Raw genomic sequence first — 24,739 nt, forward strand, 5'->3', positions numbered from 1 at the left:
TTGACCCTCATTAGACAGCCTGGTGGCCTCCCAACTCCAGGGGCTCACCATGCTGGTGCCAGACTTAATGAAGACACCTGAGTGACTTGGCCCATTTCAGCTCAGAACTCTGGAGCTCAATCAGTCCTCCAGCCTCAGCTTCCTTAGTGGCTGGTAGTAGGGATTCCAGGCATGTGCCATGACGCTTGGTTTGTCTGGTTAAATTAAATGAAATCTACCCAATACTTTTTAGGTGTGTGTCCACTCATTTGTTACATAACCCACCTCTGAGACTCCACACGATTCCAGGAAATCATTCTAGGGCCCTTCTGTAGAAAACATCAACGCCATCCAGCACTGGACTGATTTAGATTTAGAAAAGGATGATGATCTACTTTTCCAATCTATGTATTTTAGAGTTGAAGAAACTGAGACCTTTGGACTCCTTACCCACGTCTCTTTCTAGCACACAGACCTAAGTTCAGAGTCTTTAAAAGCAACTCTTTTTTGGCATCTTCACAGGGTCCAGATGTTTTCTGGAGTTCTGTTTGTTCTTTTCTCAGTCCAGAATTCTGGCCCAGCTCCCTATGAAGTTTGGTTTTTCAAGTCTCTGAGAAGTCAAGGCTCTATTCTCTCTCTTCTCGTCAGGGCCACCCACTCACCCACCTCACCAGGAAGCCCATTTTCTACCGTTGGGTATGTACCCGATGGTCTAAGTCAGAAAGAAAAAAAAGTCATCAATGTACCAACAAACGCTCATAGCGCCTCTCCTCGTGGTAGTCAAGAGCTAGAAACAAAGTGGTTACATTCCCATCAACTAAGGAATGGCTGAACAAAATGTGGCATGTGAATATCAGGGAATATTATGATTTAAGAGATTATAGAATAAGGAATATTGAAATCTATAGGAAAACTTGTATGAACTGATGCAGATCAAAGTAAGCAGAAGCAGGAGAACAATATCCACAATTGCTATAATAATGTGAATGAAAACCACTAAAAAGGCAAAACCAACTCAGATTTTTTTTTGTTTTGTTGGCTGGGCATGGGAAAATTGGACTGTTTTTTAAAGAATCTGGACCAGTCTGGCTCCAGGACGACCACCCCATAGGAGAAAGGGCCAGCAGAAAAAGAAAAATAAATAAAAAGCCCAATAATCAAATGAAGGCAGAAGACAGGACCAAAGCAAAAAGAAGAGACCAGGATTTGAGAGGCAAGACCCAGGAAAGAAAATTCATCTCGTCAACATAGCCCAGAAAGGGAGATTATTTAGGCAAGAGGGAAACAGTGCAAGAGCTGTTTGAAGTGTATATAATGAGTCCCCTGATGTGCCAGTGACTCATGTACCAGGCTCACTCCGGCCCTGAAATCTCCATGAGCAAATTGCACTAAACGAGGTTGACCCTGTAAAGAGTTCAACTTGGTTTCAATTATGCTAGAGTAAGGGGTCAGCCTTCCTTCTCTCATAAATAGCACACTCAAATAACCAGGGAAAACTGGGAGGCGCAGTGAATGGAGCTCGGATAAATTCCTAGCACCCGGTTCAGCTTCTATTCAATTCAACCAACATTTAAGATCATAGGACTTAGCAACAGAACAGACCTTAAAGACCACCTAGTCCAACCCTGTGACTTTACAGCCGAAGAAACTGAGGCCCAAAGAAGTTAAGTAATTTGTCCAACCTCACGGTGATAATAAAAGACAGAGCTAGGATTCTAAATCAGGTCATCTGACTCCAAATCCAGCACTTCTCCACTACACCATGATGCTAGCCATATTTAGTAATCAATCAGTAAGCATTTATTAAGTTAGCCTTCTATGTGCTAGGCACTGTGCAAAATAAAACATTTCCTGCCCTCAAGGAGATTATACTCTGCTTAACACAGACCAGTAAAGATAAGGGGGCACTTAAATGTAAATGAATTATCATATACTGTTGGGTATGTATTTTTTCCATGTATAGAGAAGCAGTGATGGTGGATAGAGTGCTGGACTTTAATAATAGCTAGCATAGCCAAATAATAACCTTTCATATGCCAGGCACTTTACTAAGCTCCTTATAAATATTGTCCCATTTGATCCTCACAACAACCCTGGGAGACAGTGCTATTATTATTCCCATTCTTACAGACAAGGAAACTGAGGCAGAGGGATATGTCCAAAGTCACCCAGCTAGTAAGTGATTGAGGCTGAATTTGAATTCTGGTCTTCCTGACTCCAGGCCCAGCTTGCACCACCCAGCTGCCTGTAAATCCTGCTTTTAATCGCCGCGTGATCCCAAGAAAATCATTTAACCTCTCTGACACTCAGGTGACTCTCTAAAATGTATCTACTAAGTCGGCTATTGGTATGTGGGTAAGTCTTTTCCTTCTGGGCATTCATCTCCGTGCTGTGCCTATATTGTGGAGCTGAGTAAATATTTGTTAGTTGACCTAGAACTGCAGCTCACATTTATGTAGAACATTAAGGTCTGCAAAGCACTTAGCACACACCAGCTCCATGATGTAGATGGTGCCAGTGTTATTATCCCCGTTTTACAGGTGAGCAAACAAAGGCTGGGGGCGGGGAGTTAGTTGCCCAGTGCATGCAGCTGCTAACCATCAGAGCTGACGCTTAAACCTAGATCTTCCAATTCTTAAGCCCAAGGGTTCTTTCCGATAACATTCTACTCCCTCTGCTTTGGGATTTCTTCCCGGGCCAGAGGAAGCCTTTCGTAATCTGTCTTTGAAATCTGCTTCCAGTCTTCCTTTCCTACCCTGTTGCTATTACTCCCCTTTATGTTTCTTTACATTCCACCCAGATGAGCTTATTCCACAGCTTTGAGACTGCCCTCCTTGCACAAGCTGCCCTCCGTGCTTGGGATGTCCCCCCTCCTCACCTCTGGCTCTCCAAATCCCTAATTTCCTTCAAGGCTCAACTCATTTGCCAATGTACAAGAAACCACTCCTCATCCCACCACTGGTCATGTTCTCTCCCTTCCCACATTATCACGTTTAATACACTTATCTTATCATCTCCTCCAATAGAAAATCAGCTCCTTGAAGCAAAAAACATTTTTTCAATTTGTCCTTGTATTCCTCAGTGCCTAACATGGCGATTGGCATAGAATAGGTATTTAAATAATACCTGTTGGACTATTTTGGATTGGATGGAAGGAAGGAAATAAGAATTAATTAAGGGCCTACTATGAGTCAAGCAAAGGCAGCCCAGTGGAACCATGGATAGAGTGCCAGGACTCGAGTCAAAAAGACTCATCTTCATGAGTTCAAATCTGGCCTCAGGCACTTACTAGCGGTGTGACCCTGGGCAAGTCACTTAACCCTGTTTGCCTCAGTTTCCTCACCTGTAAAATGAGCTGGAGAAAGAAATGGCAAGCAACTCCAGTACCTTTGCCAAGAAAACCCCAAATGGGGCCACGCCTGACGTGATTGAACAAAATAAGCTAAGCACTTTACAAATATTATCTCATTTGATCCTCTCAACAATTCTGGGAAGTAAGTACTATTATTATCCCCATTTAACTGAGGCATAGAGAGGTTAAGTCACTTGCCCAGGGTCCCGAAGCTAGTAAGTGCCTGAAGCAATATTTGAATTGAGGTCTTCCTGATTCTAGGCCTAGCACTCTATCTACTCATTGAACCACCCCACTTTCCCTAAGATGGCCTGGATCTGGACAATAAATAGTCAAGGGAAGATTTGTTGGGGGGCTGGGCTTTTTTTTAATGTTTTAATGTGGATATCCTTTGTTTTTACATCATCTACATTTCCCACTGTATCATTCCCTCTACTCCACCCCAGGGAGCCATTCCATATCATAAATAATTTAAAAATAAGAAAAACAATTAATCAAACCAACCAACATATTGAATAAGCCTGACATTGGATTCAGCAGTCTACATCTGTGGTCCCCCTCCTCTGCAGGGAGGTGTGGGGAGTTGTCTTCTCCTCTCTCAAAGGAGATCAAATAAGATAATATGTGCAAAGCACTTAGCGTGGTGCCTGGCACATAGTAGGAGCTTAATAAATGCTTTTGCTCCTTCCCCTCCCCCTACTATGGGGCCAGACTTGGGCATTGGGCATTAGAATTTTGAGGTGTTCAGTTTTGGAAGGAAAACAACGAAAGAAAATATCGGAGCAGGAAGAGACCTTAGGCTGAGCCCCTCCTTTTATAGAAGAGGAAAATGTGGGCAGCTGCACCTTAAATGAGACGACGTGCGGAGAGCACTTTGCAAAGTTCACAGTGTTATAAACTTAAATGTCAGTTATCATCTCCTCCTTTTTCCAACAGATGATCCCAAGATTTTAGAGCTAGAAGGGACCTTGGAGACAAACCTCATCCAGCTAAACACTGTTGACTAACTCTGCCAAGCACTGGATTGGACCCCATGGGCGCAGCAAGAGCTTGCCGGTCTCCCCAGCCCGTAATGCAAGGGTGGCTCCCTGCGAGGTTGAACGGTCTTAATGGACGCCGAATTAAAACAGCTTCTGCTTCTCTCAAATTACGGCTGGAAGAAGCTTCTGAGCCTCCTCCCCAGCTGAAAGGTCCCACTGTGGCTGGGTCCGAGCAATGAGAATGAGCCTGAAGCTGGCAGATTGTTTGCTCTGATTTCCAAGCTGTCCGCCCTTCCCCAATTGTGGCTCCCCCTGTAATCTCCATACATTATTGATGGCTTCCTAATTGGGAATTCTAAAAGCTGTGTGGCAGATACAAACCCGAGGCCCTAGTGAATCATATTAACCGGGATTAAAATTAGAGGCCAGAAAGCAATCTGCCTCAAATAAAAATAGAAAATGCAAATGTGCTTTCAGAGGTCTGCCCTGAAACCGCATAGCAAGCACTGGCCAATCTCGCATCCCCAGGGAGGTGCCGGAGAATCATCTTAGCATTTCAGAACCATAGGAGCAGATGAGCTAGAACAGGACCTTGGAGGACTTCTAGTCCCAAGCCTTCCATTTGACAGAGAAGAAAATTGAAGTCCATAGAGAAGTAAGAGCCTGTCTGGCCACAGACACTCTTTGATTTCCCAACTTGCCTAAGGTCATGTAGCTGATTATACTATGAGGTCTGTATTTTGTGAAATTGGGAAGTTTGGACCTCTTTGACCAATCAATAAGTATTTATGAAGTGCCTACTATGTACCTGGAAATGTGCTGGGGATACAAGGGCCAAGTTCCTACTCACAGATCTCAGTAAAGACCTTAGCGTAAGAAAGGCCAAGGTCTCCCACTGCCCCCCCGGCCATCTGCAGTTGTCCTGATCTATGTCTGGCCATTAGACCCAGATGGCTCTGGAGGAGAGAGTGAGGCTGGTGACTTGGCACAGCCCTCCCTCACTCAAATCCAATTCACTTGCAAGTCATGGCATCACCTCCCTGATGCCATGGTCCTCTTCAAGAAGGAAGGACAAACAACAACCACCCTACTCACAATGAGCTTCACATTCTAATGGGGGGATTAATAAATACATACAAAAATATATACAGCATAAAGGCAAAGTCACACAATTATTTGGGAAGGAGAGCACAAATATATACGGCACAAATACAAAGTTACTCAACAGTTTGGGTGGAAGAGCACTAACAAGTGGGAGCACTGGGAGGAAGGAATACAACCAGCGTTTATTAAGTACCTATTATATATATACCAGGTACAACACTAAATGCTTAAAAATTTTTATCTTTTGAACCTCACAACAACCCTGGGATGTAGGCACTTTAGTGATTCCCATTTTATAGTGGAGGCTAGCAAATATGGGTGGCTGGATTTGAACTTGGGTCTTCTGACGTTAGACCTAGGATTCTATCCACTTTGCCACCTGGCTTCCTGGAAAAGTCTTCATGTAGAAGGTGAGACTTGTGCTGCATCTTAAAGGAAGAGAGGGATTCTACGGAGTAGAAATAAAGAGGGAGTGGGAATGGGCAGTGCAAAGGCACTAAGGATCTCAAAATATTTTATAAATGTCGATTTTGTATTTTATAAATACAAATTAACAATAACTGACCTATAGCACCACATTTTACACACACCATAGAGCAAATGAGCATTTGTTCAAGCTTGAATAATGATATACCAGCTGATCCTCACAACCCTGTGAAATAGGCACCACAAGTATTATTATCCCCATTTTAGAGATGATAAAACTGAGGCTCAGCAAGGTTAATGCAGCTGGTAGGTGTCAGAGACTCCAAGTTCATGGTCCAGTATCAACCATGCCATACTCTCTCCAAATGATTACACTGAGATAGAAATGGTTCTGTCTTTTGTGGAAAGAGGAAGATATCCCATATTTGTATGATACAGGATCTCTTCAATGTGAGATTGCAGCACTTCCATGTCTTCTCAACCTACATGATTCTCTTCCATGCCCTCCCAAGAATCTACCATGTTGGTTTTTTACCATCTTGTGGGTACCAGTTATATCGGGTTTCTGTCACCTACCTCTTGTGATAGGCCCATCTCCTTTTCCAGTCCTACATGTTATGGACGTCTGGACCTGTGATGTCTTTAAAGGAAGGAACTCCTGGTGAGGAAACCCTCTCTCCCAATGTAGATATGCACCTGCTGTGCAATTTATAATCTTAGAGAATAGCCTGGGACCCTCAGAGGTTAAGTGACTTGCCCAGATCACACAGCCGATACACATCAAAGGTAGGACTAGAACCCAGCACTTCCTGATTCCAAGGCAAGTTCACTCTTCACTATATTCATGAGCCTCCTACCTTATGGATGATATGGCTGATAAAGTAATGAGACAGCTCCTGTAGACCAGGATTTTTTTTTGATCTGGGGTCCATGAACATTTTTAATATATATTTTGTTATCTGTGTTTCAATATATTTTATTCCCCTCCAGTCCTATGTAGTTTATTATATGCATTTTTAAAAATTATTCTGAGAAGCCTGCTAAGCGGGTCCATGACACAAAAGAGGTTAACAACCCCCACTTTAGAGATCAGGAAATGGAAGTCCAGGGAAAACGAGGCTGAACGTGTGCCAATGGAGACCCAACAGAAAAGGACCTCAGTCTAAATATGGAGCACGGAGGTCAAAAGTCTCCTTCTCATACCTCACCCCCATCCAGTCAATCACTTGCCTGGTGTTTTGCTGTGTTTCAGGAAAGAAAGCTCCATTTAGATGAACTGGCAGAGATATCACTGCCCCAGCCAGCCTCCTGAAATACCATGAGCTTGTAATGAAAGACATCCTGCCAAAAAGCTTATTTCCTAATTAGCTGCTGTTTTAGATAATCTACCAAATCACCCTCAGCCACTCTGAGAATGGCCTTTTCACCACTATCCCTGCCAGAGAGATGACAAAAAAAATGCTTTCCACCAGCTTCTGCCTCCAGCCCTGTAAACACAACTCCATCCCTGCCTCCCTGAGCTTCTGTCTTGGAGCCTCAGGCCCCAGTTTGGGTTGAAAGCAGGGCCAGATTGAAGAGCTCACACCCCCAGAAGTGTCAATTTAGGGGCACTAGCTAATCTCCTCCAACCTTTTCCTCTTCTTCCAAATATCTCAGGCCACCAATGTGTCACAGTCCCTTAGAGATTCATTCCTTTGGGTTAGGCATCACAATCTCCCTCTATTCTTTCTTTAAAATTCATTTTATTATTTTTTTTTATTTTAGGCGATTGGGGTTAAGTGACTTGCCCAGGGTCACACAGCTAGTAAGTGTCAAGTGTTTGGTCTGAGGCCAGATTTGAACTCAGGTCCTCCTGACTTCAGGGCCTGTGCTCTATCCACTGTGCCACCTAGCTGCCCCCCCTCTATTCTTTTAAAATACAAATACTCTCGAAAAAGATAACATAGAATCACTAACCCACTCATCTTATACTGCAAATAATTTCGTAGTAATAGCTCACATCATCTCCACAGTATTTTCAAATTGACAGATACTCTCCTGACAATAGTCCTGCAAGGCAGATAGTCCAAGTACTGCTCTCTTCAACCCCATGAAATTGAAGCTCAGAGAGGTAAACAAATTTACTAGTAGTCACACAGCTAACAAATTCGCCCTAACATGCCACTTCTCTATCTTCAACGCTTCTCTGATCAATTTCCTCTTGGCCAAGTGGGGCTCCAGACAGATTTCTAACCATTACACCATAATGACTCTCAGCCCATAGTAGCTACTTTCTGATTGATTGTTGCTTGATAACATAATCTAGCCCCATTTAACATTCAAATCTTATCTTCCACTAACCCTCCACTCCAGCTAAAATTATTGACTCTCATGAACACCCCCCACAAAAACGAAACAACCCATTCTGACCTCCACACCTTTGCATCTACTATTTCACACCCACCTTGTCCAAGAGTCCCTTCTCTCCTCCCTTCCAAATATCTAAGTCCCACCCATACGTCAAGGCCCAGCACAAATCTCACCCCTTTTATAAATAGCCTCCTAGGACCTTGGCAGCCCACAGGGATCTCTCCCTCCTTGGAACTCCTCAAGTCCTGACTGACTCACTTGACATTTATTCTACATGGCCTTGTCTCGTTGATTACTGTTTTTGCATGTCCTGTCTCCAAAATTAACTTGAAGGTCCTGTGAGAGGAGGACCTTACCTCTTTGCATCCTCAGTAGCCTGACACAGTTCCCCAACAGCATCATAAGTATCCAGTGTCTGTGATTTATTTCAGGGACTGAGAGGAAATCTGTTTGGCTAGAGCTGAGTATTTTGACAGAGGAGGGTACTGGGAAACAAAACTAGACGAGGAAGCTGGAATAAGCTTGTGGAAGCTACTGAATATCAGGACAGGGAATTTGGATTTGATCTTTTAGGTGTAGGGAGCCATTGAAGGTTTTTGCTCAGGAAAGTGAAATGATGACCTAGTTATGGGTATATGAGGAATCCACGTTTATTTGTGCAGAGCTAGAGCTGAAAGAATCCTCTTAGGCTGCTTAGTCTAACCCCCTCATTTTACAGATGAGGAAACTGAGATCCAGGGATGTTAAGTGACTTTTCCAAAGTAACTAAAGAGCAGAACCAGGATTTGAACCCAGGTTCTTTCCATGGTACCCCAAAGATTGGAAAGGAAGAACAATACATTGCTATCTTTGCTGAGCAGAGAAAATCTTCCAGAGGAGACTGGGATGAGCCAGAAAGTTCAACCAATACTGAAAGGAGAGAGTGAGACAGAAAGGGTGAAGGGAACTTTAAGAAGCTAAGAAATGGGGAGGGGTCAGGAGGAGCCCCTGTGGGAAGGCCTGTTGGCACAATCGCAGGTAGGAAATTTTAAAGTTTAAAAGAGGAGGCACCCTGTCTATAAATCCTGACACCAAGAAGACAAACCACTCAAAATGACATTCATATATGCATGTTCAATTCAACTGAATCTTTATTAGGCACCTACTGTCTACAAAACAAGAAGCAGGACCTCACAGTGGATAGAATGCTAGCCTTGGAGTCAATAAGCCCTGGGAAGTCCAGCCTCTGACAGCTACCAGCAGTGTGACCACATACAAATCAGTTTCCTTATCTGTAAAATGGAGATCACAACAGAGCCTACCTCACAAGGTAGTTAGTTGCAAGGATCAAATGAGATCCCATACGTAAAGTACTTGGCCAGCCTTAAAGCGATATATAAACTCCAGCTATTAATGTCTCTCAGTCTCAATTTCCTCATTAGTAAAGTGGAGATATAACAGCACCTGCCTCCCAGGGTTGTCAGGAGGATAAAATGAGGCAAAATTTGCAAAGCATTTTGCAAACCTTAAAGCACTATATAAACTGTTCTCATAGTCCTCGCCAGCCTCCCTTTCTAATATTCCTCTTGGTTTCCCCTTTCCTTCCACTCCTTGACTCTAGATTCCTTCACTCTATTTATGGGTAGGGTTCTCCATTGTCCTTCCAGTCCCCCATCTCCCCAAAAAGTAAGCTTCCAAGTCAATCGTCTCTCTTAATACAAGCAATCAACCCAGGACCAATATTCTTTCTACCACAGGAAGCTCTTGTAGCAGTTCTAAAACTTGGACCTACCTCTGCCTGCCATGAGCCACCAAGCTGAGTCACATGGAGCTGAAGGTATGGGGTAGGTCAATGGGACAGTGGAAAGGATTTAATTTGGAGTCAGGAGAGCTGAACTCAGATGGCATCCCCACTACTCATTCCTACCTGTGTGACCCTGGGTAAACCATGTAATTTGGGGGGGTTTTAGGTTCTGCCTCTAGGAAATCATGGAGTCAGAGGATTTGAGAGTTGGAAGAAGTGGCTCATCTAGTCCTGCTTGAACTGGAAAGAAATTGCCACCATAACATACCCACCCAACAAGTGCTCACCTACTCTCTGCTTGAAGACCACCAGTGATGGGGAACTCACCACCTTCTGCTCATCTAGCTTCTGGACAGTTTTACTTCCCTTAAGTCTCAACTAAAATCCCACTTTCTACAGGAAGCCTTCCCTTACCCCTCAATTCCAGTGCCTCCCCCCGTTCATTATCTCTTCTTTATTCTGAATGTTGTTATCTTTGTATATATTTGCTTGCATGTTGTTTCCCCCACTAGATTATAAGCTCCTTGAGAGCAGGGACTGTTTGTCTTTTGTCCATTTTTGAGCTCTGATTAGCTCAAAATAATATTAATTCATATTTCTGCAGTGTTTAAGGTCTACAAAATGCCCACCTCCCAGCAATCTTCCAAAGTGGTCAGGGCAGGGATGTTGTTGTTCATCCTTCATTCTCACAAAGGGCCAATGGCATCAGGAGGGTGTCTTGACTTGCAAGTGAACTGGATTTAGGTGAAGAAGAGCTGTGCAAAGTCATCAGTCCTGCTCTTTCCTCCAGGGACACTGGAGTCCAGTTGCAAGATATAGGTCAGGACAACTGGAATTGGCCCCGGATACAGTGGGAGACCTTAGCCTTTTTAAGCTAAGTTCTTTTCCAAATCTCAATTTGTCTGAGGCAACACCCATTCAGTGATTTAAGGCTAGCTAAGAACTGAGGCAAAAAAGATGGCCTAGTTTGCCTTCATAAAAGAATCAATCTGGGAAGGAAAGACTCTCAGAATTTCTCAGGGCAGGGATGACCTGTTTTACATATAAGCAAACTGAGACTCAGAGAGGTCACCTAGCTATGTGTCAGTGTCAGGATTTGAACCTAGATCTCCTGACTTGAATCCAGCAATCCCTCAACTCCAAATTTACCTACCTTTCTTCCAAGAAGAGATGCTCCTTCACTGATAGTTAGGCAAGACCTTTTGTGTCCTATGCTGGCTCAAGAAAGAGGGGAAGAGAGTATTATCCCCATTTGACAAACAGGCAAATTGAGAGGCTTAATGATTCCTGAGTCCTTCTACTTCCAGCCCAAGGCTCTTCCCATCAGACCCTACTTCTTTTAGCCAGGAGACTTAAAGCTTTCTGTGAGGCCTATCATGCAAGTAATGCTCCATTTTCCAACCTAAAATTACATCTTGAGTCAATTTTCACAAAATGTGGTGACAGATTTAGGCTCTGGGAAAGCTGAGCTTTCTCGGAAGGCACATCTATGACCTGAATGGATAAACTCAGATGAGACCAGGCAGCCAGAGGTTATGGTGGGGGCTTCCATCCTCTCTGGACTAAACCAGAGGCTCCTGCAGTGGCTACAGGGTCCAGACTCTGCTTAAGGAAAATGCTGTGGGCTGCATCTGTCTTCACCATCCCATTCATACTAGCTTTAAACTAATGTGACATTCTTTCTGCTTGGTTTGGAAGGACAATGCTTGTAATCACTGTTGTGGGGCCTGATCATGCTGGATTTTGGTCCTTTGATCCCGGGAGGAGGTCCTCAGAAATGGGCGCCAGGACTCCCCTTTATCCCAGGCACAAGGGGGCTGGATTCGTCTACCACCTCAGCTTCTAGCAGGCAGCAAGGAGCATAAGACTTAGAACTTGAAAGGGACCTTGTTGCTCAGTCTTTTTCTTTTCTGCTTGACTCCTTATGACCCCATCTGGGGTTTCTTGACGGAGATACTGGAGTGGTTTGCCATTTCCTCCTCCAGCCCATTTTACAGATGAGGAAACTGAAGCAAATAGGGTTAAGTCACTTACCCAAAGTGACACAGCTAGTAAGTGTCTGAGGCCAGATTTGAACTCACAAAGGTGTATCTTTCTGGTTCCAAGACCAGTGCTCTATCCACCGAGCCACTTAGCTGCCCCAGAAAGCACAACCTTTTGTTGTTGTTGTCTAGTTGTTTCAGTTGTATCTGCCTCTTTGTGACCCCTTTTTGGGGTTTTCTTGGCAGAAATACTGGAGTGGTTTGGCATTACCTTCTCAAGCTCATTTTACAGATAAGGAAACTAAGGCAAACAGGGTTAAGTGAATTACCTAAGGTCACACAGCTAGAGTCTAAGGCCAGATTTGAACTTGGGTCTTCCTGACTCCAGGCCAGGCACTCTATCTACTTCACCACCTATCTGTAAGCCACCTCCCACCTTGTTTTACAGATGAAGAAACTGAGGCCTAGTAATGTTGCAGGAACCAGGGGGTAAGTAGCAGAGCTGGAATTCAAAACCAAGTCTTTTGCCTCTTTTTTTTAATCTTTTTTTTTTTTTGGCTGGGCAATGGAGTTAAGTGACTTGCCCAGGGTCACACAGCTAGTATGCGTCAAGTGTCTGACGCCTAATTTGAACTCAGGTCCTCCTGAATCCAGGGCCGGTGCTCTATCCACTGTGCCACCTGCCTGCCCCTTTTTGCCTCTTTAACTCCATTGTTCTTGGCTCTCTGTAAGCTGCTGATCAAAAGGGGAATCAGGGAAGAGAACATAGACAGCTTTGGGCCATTCACAGAACCTCAGAGTTGGAAGGGACCTCGAAGGTCCCACTTCTTAACTGGGATTAATTAGCAATGCCCTGTAAAGGTTAATTATGAGAATTTATAATTTAAATAAAATAAAATTTAAATGAAATAAATAAATAGAATTTAAGTGAGCCTTGCTGTCTATATTCTATTCCATTCATGGAACAATTTAGATGAATGATTTTGGATTCAGTAATTATGGTCTTATTAATTAATATCTTGATGAACATTACACACACTGAAAAGATTTTAGAATATGTTCTGCCTTTGTCTCAAATGGTTGAAGTGTTGCCTGAATTACCATACAATTATCCTGTGCTTCTAACAGATTCCAATGGTCTGCTTCGAAGTGTCCTGTCTTAAAATTTGCCTTTTAAATTCCAATTCTCGGGAAAGCTAGGTGGCACAGTGGACAGAACTCCAGCCTTAGAGTCAGGAGGACCTGAGTTCAAATCCAGCCTCAGACACTTGACACTTACTAGCTGTGTGACCCTGGGCAAGTCACTTAACCCCAATTGCTCAGCAAAATAAATAAATGAATGAATGAATAAATAAATAAATTCCAATTCTTGCCTGAAATACGAATGCTTGCTACAATCCCCCAATGATTAGCCAGCCTTTCCTCGACACTGCTGGTAAAGACAGATTCACTTTCCACCTAGGCAAGCCCAATCTATTTGGAGGGCAATGCTAATCACCGGAAGACTTGAGGGCAAGAACTGATTTCATTTATGTCTTTGTAACCCTGGCAGTTTGCACAGTCCCTGGAACATAGTAGAGCTTAATACATGTTTATTGATTGACTGATTGATGTGTTGATCATTGGTAAGTCTCACCCATACTACTCTGGAAACAAAGTAACTCGTGTAAGGTAGATGAACACCATCATCTTCTTGCATGAAGAAGCATTTTAGGATATTGACCGTGCTATAAAACAAGAGGTGCAGCTAGGTGGCTCAGCGGATGGAGCTCAGGGCCTGGAGTCAAGAAGACCTGAGTTCAAATCCAGCCTCAGACGCTTACTAGCTGTGTGACCCTGGGCAAGTCACGTCATCCTGTTTGCCTCAGTTTCCTCATCTGTAAAATTATCTGGAGAAGGAAATAGCAAACCACTCCAGCATCTTTGCCAAGAAAACCCCAATGGGGTCACGAAGAGTCAAACATGACTGAAAAACAACTGAACAAAATTATTTGCTGTTAATAGCCTTTTGTTCTCTTGAATATTGCTTGAAATAAATGGGTGATTGCCAAGAGACTGAGTCTTTTCTGAGGACGGAGTAGAGAGGGCCCTGGATGTGCAGCAAAAGCCCCCATTTCAGGTTCCATCTCTACCATTTGCTACCTGTAGGACCCTGGACAAGTGACTTTACCTCACTCAGCCTCAGTGTCTCCAACTGTAAAATGGACATTGGCCTAGATGACCCCTGAAGTCCCTTCCAGCTCTCAATCTGGGATCCTACATCGTTAGATGGTTTTGTTGCTTATTTGTGTTTTGGAGGCATTCAGGGTAAGTGACTTGCCCAGGGTCACACAGCTGGTAAGTATCTAAGATCAGATTTGGAACTCAGGTCTTCCTGACTTCAGGGCCTGTCCTCTTTCCACCACACCACCTAGCTGCTCCCATCCTGTAAAACATTGCCACACTTGATCTCGGTGTCCCAGACAACTCTCCAAGAATATAAGTTACAGACCAGACCAACTGTCGTCCTCCTCGATCTCCACCAAAAAGATGCACTAAGAAGATCATAGATTTAGAGTAGAACCTTAGAGGGCATGTCTACCAATGGTGTCACACTCAAATAGAAACTGGACCACTAATCCAGATGTAGGGATTTCTGCCAGCTACATTTTGACAGTTTTAAAATGTAATATTATCTATGTTTTATTGTATTTTTATTTATTTTGTTAAATATTTCCCAATTACATTTTAATCTGGTTCCAGGTCACACTTGGGAGTGTGGTGGGCCAGCCACGATCGACCTTTCTGATCTAGTCTGACCCCCTCATTTAACAAAAAGAGAACCTGAAGCCAGAAGGGTTATTTGACCTGCCCACAGTCATGCAGATAGTGTCAGAGGCAGTATTTGAAACCAGGCCCTCTGATGTGAAATCCAATGCTCTTTCCCTGAACTACACTGCTTTAACAGTGTATAAAGAGCCAGGCCTGGAGTCAGAAAGATTCATCTTTCCTAAGTTCAAATCTGGCCTCAGAGACTTGTTAACTGTGTGACCCTGAGCAAGTCACTGTATCTACTTGCCTCAGTTTCCTCATCTGTAAAATGAGCTGGAGAGGGAAATGGCAAACCGCTCTAGTATCTTTGCCAAGAAAACTCCAAATGCGGTCATGAAGAGTTGGACATGACTGAAAAAAGACTGAACAACAACAACAGTGAAACCAGACTACCTGAAGGGAAGGGAAACCTGAATTATAAACCATTCCATAAAGAAATAGTGATTACTTTCAAGTATATTCAGTACCACAAAGTAATGACTGACAAATTCATGTCCTCCCAGGCCTTTCGAGGCCACTTTTTAAGAAGAGGGAAGGATCGTGTTAAAATGGGCACAGTCTTTGTTTGTATGCAGGATGTCCCCCAAGTACTCAAAAACAATATGTTCTCTTAAGCAGGCTTAAACACTATGCAGACAGCCTTGTTTACACCATTGTAATGTGCTTAGTAAAGTCATTTTTCAGCCCTAATAGAGTGATGAGAAATTTTGCATCAGTGAAATCTGAATTCATTCTGTCCTACTATCTGTTAATGTGCCCACCTGTCAATAGATTGGTTTGTCAAAAAGTGTTCTGTGGTGACTCCTCAGCAATGTTCTGTCTTCTCCCCATTTAAATTGAAAGGTTCCTGTGGGATTGGCCTGTCAGTCGTTCAATCATTCACGTGTGCCTTCCACAAACATTTTTACTGAGTGCCTACTAATTACGAGTCCCTAAAAGGATGAAGAGATAAATAAGACACAGTCTTTGGACTTACAGAGCCTATCATCTAGGAAGGGAGGAAATGTCTACAAGAGTGCCTACTATGGGCTAGGCACTATGCTAAGCATTTTTGAACATTTGATCCTTATAACCTACCTGGGAAACAGGTGCTATTATTATCCCCATTTTACAGTTGAGGAAATTGAAACAGACAGCAGTTAAGTGATTTGCCCAGGATAAGAATCTAAGGCTGGATTTGAACTCAGGTCTTCCTGCCTCTAAGCCCAGCATGCTGAGCCACCTAGCTGTCTCTGGTACAGAATTGTAGACATACACAAATAAACGTAACGCAAGGCAGTACGTGGTATAAACATGAACCCAAAGGAGTTTAGAGGAGTGAGAAGTCATGGATGGATGGAGGCTGCTGGTCCCGGAGATCTGTGAGAGGCAGGAAAAAGAGCAATGAACTTGAAGGCTTGAGTTTGGAGTCACTGGACAGGACTTTGAACCTCAAGTCTGCCTCCCTGGGTTTAACTTCCCTTAGATGTAAAAAGGAGGAACTTGGACCAAATTGACAGCTGAGGTCCCTACTAGCTCGGGCTGAAGCCTTCTGCTTGCATTGTCCCCCCCATGAGAACGTGGTTCCTTGAAAGCTGGACTGTGAGTTCCACTTGTATCCCGAGCACTTAGCACAGTTTAGGCACACAGTAAATGCTTAATAAATGCTTTTTTCATTCATTCAATCTAGACCTCAATTCACTGACCTAGGGAACTCCCAGGGAGGAAACTCCCCTCACCAATTCAATTAAGCAACTGTTCAACCACTTACAGCCTTAAAGAGCTGCCTGCGGCTGTGAGAGGTTAAGGGATTTGTCTAGGGTTACCCAGCCTGGGATTTGAATCCAGGTCTTCCTGAGTCTAACCATGAGGAAACACTGCCTCTCTTAGTAATAATAGGTCACATCTTTATAGCACTTAAAGGACAGAGCACTTTTTCTCCCAATAGTCCCATGTGGGGTAGGTAAGGCAAGTATTCCTATCCCCATTTTACAGACAAGGAAACTGAGGCTCAAAAAGGTTAATCATATAAGTCGTTAGAGTGATCCAGAGCTCCTTCTATTATCCCATAAATATAGCATTTGACCTGGGCCTTGAAAATTTTACTACATCATTTCAAGAGGCAGCACTGGAGAAAGAGAGCATTCTAGAGCAAGGGAACAGAATAAATGAAGGTACAGGCATCCAGAAGGCAAAAGGATAGCTAAATAATGCAGTGACTAGAGCACTGGCCCTGTAGTCACAAGGACCTGAGTTCAAATCCTGCTTCAGAAATTATATGTGTGACCCCAGGCAGGTCATTTAACCTTTGCTTCAGTTTCCTCATCTGTAAAATGGGGAAACAATAGCACCTACCTCCCAAGATTGTTGTGACAATAAAATGAGATCATATTTTAAAAGTGCTTTGCAAACCTTAAAGCACTAATAAATGCTAGTTGTTCTTACTTATTATAAAGCCTGTATAAGGAGTGGTCAACAGCTTGGTTTAATAGAAATATAAAGTTACTGCAAGGGGGCAGAGTGGTGGCAGATAAAGGATCAGACTCAGTGTGAACCCAAAATTCGGGGGGAATCCTGAGCCAAAGGATACATGAGGGGGTCCCCACTTTCCTCCCCAACATTGCTTGCTACAAATAGGGGGGGAAAAGCCTAAAAGAAAAATCAGAGACAGAAAGAGGGTGGTCCAGCTTGCTTTTATAGGCCATGAGAAAACAATGGCCCAAATCCTGCAATCTCATCAGGTAGATTGGATAATTCCTGAAATTGATCAAGTGTTCACCTCCGTCTCACCCACCCACCCATCCCCCAATAACTGGAGATAATATTTGTTAAGCACTTTGCAAGCCTGAAAACAAAAGGTATGCAAAGCCTTAATTAAATAATAACTAGAGGGGTATAGTGGAATACAAAACTGAAAAAGTAGGGCAGGACTAATCTGGGGAGCCCCTTGAATGTCAGGTGAAGTAATTCGAACTTAGTTTCATGTACAATGGGGAGCCAATGGAGGATGATAAGTGACAAAGTTCCCAAAAGACTTCATCAGCCTGGGACCTCAACAGACATTTACTGAGCACCTGATAGCAAGCAAGATGTCAAGGCTCCGCCATTCTTCCAGTGACCTAGGATTGCAACTTCAGAGTTATCCTCAACTCTTCTCTGTCCCTCACCCCACAAATCTAATTCAGTTACCAAGTCTTGTTGATTCTGACTCCAATTCTCTCCTATCCGGCCCCTTCTTTCCAGCCAACACCCTCGATCAGAGTCCCTGGTCATCTCTTGGACTATTGCAGTAACTTCTTAATTGGTCTTCCTGCCTCCAGTCTGTCCCCCAGCTCCCTTTCGATTCATCCTCCACTAAGCTACTAAAGAGTTGTTCCTGAAGCAGAGTCTGAACACGTCTGTCCATTGTTCAGTACTCTCCAATGGCTATCTATTACCTCCAAGATCAAATGCAAACTTCTCTTGTTTGGTACTGCAAGCTCACTACAACCCTGATCCACTTACTTTTCCAGGCTCATTACATATTCTCCCCTTGATCTACTTCATCTTCTGGCAAAACTGGTGTTCTTGCTGTTCCTTCTATACCACATTCTATCTCCCATTTCTGTCAGTGAAGTGGCTATCCTTCATGCCTGGGATGCACTCCTTCACCCCTGCCCCTTAGAATCCCTGGAAGCCTTCAAAGTTCAGCTCAAGGGCCACCTCCTACGTGAGGCCTTCTGGATTGCCCCAGTTGCTAGAGTCTCTCTCCAAAAATTCCCTTGTATTTATGGTATATTTTGGTACATAGTAAATTTGGTTTTTTTTTTTTCATAATACCATGAGTTGGTAGATAAAGAACTGACCAGAAAGACCTGGGCTTGACACCTATCTCTGCATGACCCTGGACATGTCACAACCTCTGAGTATTCTAGGCAACTCTCTAACACTATAAGTGTGCCGACCTGAGGGAATTTCCTCACCTGGGAATTCCCTATGCCAATGAAATTACAGACTCAGTCCCTATCCCTATATGGCGTATATTTGTGTCCACGTTATCTCCTTTATTATAATATAAGCCCAAGTGCATAGCAGAGAACAGAAGAAAACTTAGAAGGAAGCACAGAAAAGCAGGGTAGCTTTGAAAATAATGCATAGTATTTATTACATAGTTTTGTTCTGCTTTTCCAAAAAAGCAAACAGTGTGAAATAGAGATTCATGATTTTATATTGAATCCTCTTTTTGTGTTGCATTGTGCACATGGAAATAGTCTTTTTGTATTTAAGTTCAAAATGAATAAATTTTTTTAAAAGAATTGTAAGCTCCTTGAAGGCAGGGACTGTTTCATTTTTGTCTCTATATCCAAACACTCAGCATAGTGCCTGGTATATATGAGGCACTTAATAAATGGTTATTAATCGAGTAATTGACTAACCTTATTGTTCCCATCAGACTGAGAGCTCCCTGAGGGCAAGGATTGTGTAAGTCAGTTGGTCAATAAGCATTTATTAAATGCTTACTGTGTGCCAGGCACTGTGCTAAGCAATGAGGATACAAAGAAAGTCAAAAAACACTTCTTGAGGTCCCTTGCCCTCAAGAAGTTCACAATCCAATAGGGAAGACAAGTACATTAACAAGGTGCATACAAAGTATCCAGAAAGTTGATGGAAAGTAATCTCAGCGGTAAAGGGAGTGGAGGGGACCAATAAAACCCTCCTATACAAAGTGGGATTTGAGACCCTCACTAAAGAGTGGAAGTTGTCCCTTTATTGGCGTCACTTCAGGACTACGTTGACATGAAAGTGGGTCTTAAAGTGTCCTTGCCTTGACTTCACTGTCCCCATGCTAACATAACTTTCTTCCTAAGGGTATTGAGACACTACAGTAAGAAATTCCCCAGCTAAAAGACAGACAGAGACAGAGAAGCAGACCAATGAATGCATTTATTGAGGAATGAGAGCAGTGGTACCTACCTCTCTCCATTGCTTGTTCTCCATTCCTTGAGTGTACATCACACACACTGGGGGAAAAAGAAAGACACAGGGGTTAGAGACCTAGACAAAGAGCTGAAGAAGGCAGAGTTGAGGAGAGGAGGAAGGTATGCAACAGGGGAGTGGGAGCTCCACAGGGTTTTTTGTCATTCAGTTGGGTCCTGCTTTTCATGACCCCATTTGGGTTTTCTTGGCAAAGATACTGGAGTGGTTTCCCATTTTCTTCTGCAGCTCATGTTACCAATGAGCAAACAGGATTAAGTGACTTGCCCAGGGTCACACAGCTAGTAAGCGTCTGAAGCTAGATGTGAACTCAGGTCTTCCTGACTCTAGGGACAGTGCTCTGTCCGCTGCACCATCTTGCTGCCCTAGAGTAGAAAAGTTCTCTGAGTGGACTCTGGGAAAGTCAGTCAATTAGTATTTGTTAAACACCTACTATGTGCTAAGCACTGTTCTAATCACTGGGGATGCAAAGAAAGGCAAAAGACAGTCCCTATCTATCTAAGAGCTCACTATCTAATGGGGGAGTTTTTATTGTTGTTATGTCGATTTTTAGTCGTGTCTGACTCTTTGTACCCCATTTGGGGTCTCCCTGGCAAAGATTCTGGAGCAGTTTGCCATTTCCTTCTCTAGCTCACGTTACAGATGAAGAAACTGAGGTAAACAGGGTTAAGGGACTTGTCCAGGGTCACCCAGCCAGTAAATGTCTGAGGCCAGATTTGAACTCAGGTCCTCCTGACTCCAGGGACAGTGCTCTATGCACTGTGCCACCTAGCTGCCCTAGCTCCCTAGTGGAGGAGACAACATGCAAATAACTAACTATGTTTGAACAAGATATAGAGAGATAAATTGGAGATTTGGAGATAATCAACAGAGGGAAGGCACTAGCATTAAGGGAGATTGAGAAAAGCTTCTTCAGAAGGTGAGACTTGAAGAAAACCAGGAGGTGAAGGTAAGGAAGGAGAGAGTCCCTGTATGGGGGACAAGCCAATGAAAATCCTTAGAGTTGAGAGTGGGAAAGCTAGGCCTAGGATATTTGTGGGCCTCCCTCCCCAATAGAGGGCTCACCTAATGTCAAAGTGGAAATGACATTTGACATCATTTAACCCAACCCCTTCATTTTACAAGGTAAGAAACTGAGTCCTAAAGAATGCTTTGGGGAAAAGAAGAAAAAACAAAAAAAACAAAAAAACAAAACAAAACCCACAAGGCTACCAAATGGCAGAACTGGGACTTGAATCTGGGCTTTTTTATTTCAAATCTAATGTTCCTTCCACTCCATCACGTTGTCTCTTACCTTGTTGATTTGGTTTCTATTCTCACCTCCATTGGCTTGGGCCAAGGTAGGTCTATAGCCATGAATCAAATAGACATGTGTTCACTCCTCCTTCTTCCTTCCACCTCCTCCATTAGACCATAAATTACTCAAGAACAGGGACTAGGCTCTTTCTTCTGCTTTGTATCCCCAGAGTCGTGCAGATAATCCATGTTTAATAAATATTTGGTTTAATTGAATTCTGTCAATCTGCAAGGCCTAAGCTAGGTCTTCGGAGAGGGAGGCAGATTCAGATGACTGTGGAGGAGGGGGAGAAGCTGGGAGGGGAGGGAATGTGCACAAATTTAACTGGAGAATCCTGGAATCATAGAATGGGGGGGGCAGTGGGAGCGAGTGCACTTTGGAGGCAGAAAGACCAATAAAGAGGAAGAATCTGATGAGAGCAGGAGCTGAACATTCTGAAGAAGGGAGTGATCACAGAAGTGCTTTTATATAATTATCTCATTTGATTCTCAAAATTACCTTATGAGGAGGTAAGATAGGGTGGGGGAAGGGATAGGGAGAGAGACAGAGAGACAGAGAGAGAGAGCCCTATTATTTATTCTTTTTTATAGATGAGGGAACTGAGTCCCAGAGAGGTTACTCGGATTGCTCCAGGTCACACAGCTAGTTAGCCACAGAACCAGAAGAAAGCAGGTCTCCTAATTCCTGGCCCAGGAGTATTTCCATTTCACACCTTCATGGGCCTCACCGCTGAAATCCACCCCAAGTGGATTTGCTAGCTGTGTGACCTTGGGCCGATCACTTAATTTCTTTTAGCTTCAGTTTCCTCTTCTAAAAGAGGAGAGGGCTGGCCTGCACATCCTTGGATCGGGGCAATGCCTAATGTTCTATGATATGTGATAAAGGTCGCAAGGCATAGTAGACCAAGTGCTGGATTTGGACTGGAATGGGAAAAGAAGGAACAAGCATTTCTTAAGTGCCTACTGTATACCAGGCACTGTGCTAAGTGCTTTACAAATATTATCTCATTTGAGCCTTGCAACAACCCTTCAAGTATTCCCATTTTACAGCTGAGGAAACTGAGGCAGATTTAGCCCAGGGTCACATAGCTAGTAAGTTCTCTGAGACCACATTTGAACTCGTGCCTTCTAGGGTTCAAATTCTGCCTAAGACACTTACTAGTTATGTGACCTTGGGTAAGTCACTTCCATTCTCTGCGCCTTAGCTGCCTCAGCTCCCTCATCTGTAAAATGAGGGCGCTGAATTCAACAGCTTTTGAGGTCCCTGCCAGTTCTAAATCTATGAAACTATAATAGTTTGACATTCTGAAAATTTATACTACATTCACCACCACTATCCCCTCCTGTCTTAATATAGGCTTAGCAAGGTTCAGGAGACCCCAAAACCTAATACAAGGAAACATGGAGCTTATAAGACAGCTACAAACCAGCTTTGTTGAGGGGAAGCACTCACAAAATGAAGGGATGGTCAGGGAGGATGGACAAAAGGAGTTAGGTGCCCTACTGGGACCCTGAAGAGAATGGGGGACCCTCTACCAAATCAGTAATGTCTGATGAGTTTTTCTTTTCTTTTTTTTTCTTTTCTAGGCAATGGGGTTAAGTGACTTGCCCAGGGTCATGCAGCTAGTAAATGTCTGAGGTAGGACTTGAACTCAGGTCCTCCTAACTTCAAGGGCAGTGCTCTATCCACTGTGCCATCTAGCTGCCCCTCTGATGAGTTTTTACATGCTTCTTTCAAGGGGAAGGTAGGTGGCACAGTGGATAGAGTGCCAAGTCTGGAGTCAAGAAGACTCATCTTCCTGAGAGCAAATCTGACCTCAAACACTTATTAGCTGTGTCACTGTGGGCAAGTCACTTCACCCTGTTTGACTCAGTTTCCTCAGGAGCCTCTACCTATCCACCAGGCAGTATCAGTGAAATAGCAAACAGTATCTCAGAGCAGTATAGGGACTTACATGGGTCTGACTTGGAGAACATGTCTTTATCCAAGAGATTTCTGAAAGAAAAGGAAAAGAAAAGACCATTATTGCCAGAGGCCTGGGGAAGGTCCCAGCACAAGGGAGGAGTTTAGGGAGGGAGAGCCTCAGTTTACCAAAGGCCCAAGGGAATGAACCTCAGGTGAGACTACAGAACCAGCCAAGGTGTCTCCTCAAAACAAGCACCTGCCTCCATTTCTGATGACTCTTCCCTTCCCTTTCAAATACTTTAAGCACAAACAGACATATACACACAACACATGGACACTGGATATTCTGTTCTTTCATGCTGATCCTGCTTCCTCTTCTATGTGACGACCACTCCTGATCAGCTCCATGACTCAGACCTTTCTAGACATTCCTGCCTCTTGTGTACTCCTCTCCTTCAATTCATTCAGTAAGAATTCATTCCATTTAAAATAACTGTAGGAGCAGTTAGGTGGCACAGTGGATAGAGCACTAGACCTGGAGTCAGGAGGACCTGAGTTCAAATCCAGCCTCAGACACTTACTAGCTGCATGACCCTGGGCAAGTCACTTAACCCTGATTGCCTCCAAAAAAAAAAAAGGTAAAGTAACTGTAGACAATATAAAATACTTGGGAGTCCACCTGCCAAGACAAACCCAGGAACTATGTGAACACATAAAACAGTTTTCACACAAATAAAGTCAGATTTAAACAGCTGGGAAAATATCAGTTGCTCATGGGTAGGTTGAGTCAATATAATAATAATAATAATTATTATTATTATTATTAAGTGACTAGTATAAGTCAGGCACTGTGTTAGTCACTGAGGACGCAGAGACAAAACAAAACAATCCTTGCCTTCAAGGATCTTCTATTCTATTGGAAAGAAGGTAGTATAAGAAGATGACCAGATGAGTAAATACAAGAATTGGAACACAGAAAGAATCCCAAAGCAAAAAAAGGAAATGGGAAGGGCCTTGTGTATGTAGAGCATTTATTAGCCTGTTCAAAGATGGTGTAACTGGAAATTGTATCACCCAGTCTGGGGCAAAGGTGCATGGGGAAGAGTGAGACAAAATAAGTCTGAAAAGGTAAGTTAGAGCCAATCAAATCTGACATGTCCTGTGTCCCATTGTCTTAGGGCTCTGTTAAGTGATAGCTAATCTGTGCTGGTTAGAGGCAGGAGTCTGGGGTAGCATGCTGTCTGAGAAACCCAGCCACAACCTCCAATAACACTGAGCAGCTTCCTAATGACTTCCTCAGGAAGGAGAGGAGAGAAAAGATTACCCCAATGAAAGGGACAAGACAAAATTGTTGAAGAGGTAAGAGGATTTTCCCCCAGCCTCAGATATCAGTCAATAAGCATTTATTAAACACCTACTACATATAGTGGCTGTGTGACCCAGGACAAGTCCTTTGATATCTCAGTACCACAGGCAGCCAAGATAATAAATTGCAGAGAAGGTACAGACCTGCATTGGTGAAAAGAGTTTCCTCATCCAGAAATTCCCTGTATCAATGAAATTACAAGGGCAGTTTCTATAGGAGTTCTGGGGATACAGAGACAAAAGTGAAACAGACCCACAAGGTGTTGCTAGAGGGAATGCCCCAAATGAAGAAACACTCTTTATCAGTGCAGGCTGGCATCTTCTTTGCAATTTGTAGTCTAATAGAGTTGCTTAGACTAAGGAGTGGTTAAATAACTACAGGATCAAATAGCCAGTAGGTATCAAGGTTTTTGCTTCTGTAACTATACTTTTGCTAGTATGAAAATGTTAGGC

At 43.4% G+C, this 24,739-nt stretch overlaps 1 protein-coding gene across 1 annotated transcript in view; it reads right to left on the reverse strand.

Annotated features, from left to right (window-relative positions):
* CPNE5 (copine 5) overlaps positions 1 to 23,018 on the reverse strand; it is a 170,956-nt gene extending 147,938 nt beyond the window's left edge. Inside the window, exons 1-2 of the mRNA XM_027876615.1 lie at positions 22,971 to 23,018; positions 19,699 to 19,745 (exon numbers count right to left, since the gene is read on the reverse strand). Coding sequence (XP_027732416.1) covers positions 19,699 to 19,745; positions 22,971 to 22,992 — 69 coding nt within the window. The 5' untranslated portion in view covers positions 22,993 to 23,018. The remainder of the gene's footprint in view (positions 1 to 19,698; positions 19,746 to 22,970) is intronic.
* Positions 23,019 to 24,739: the final 1,721 nt, after the last annotated feature.

The sequence above is a fragment of the Vombatus ursinus genome, unplaced genomic scaffold, assembly GCF_900497805.2.
Source record: "Vombatus ursinus unplaced genomic scaffold, bare-nosed wombat genome assembly UNPS02014811.1, whole genome shotgun sequence".
NCBI classification, from domain to species: Eukaryota; Metazoa; Chordata; class Mammalia; order Diprotodontia; family Vombatidae; genus Vombatus; species Vombatus ursinus.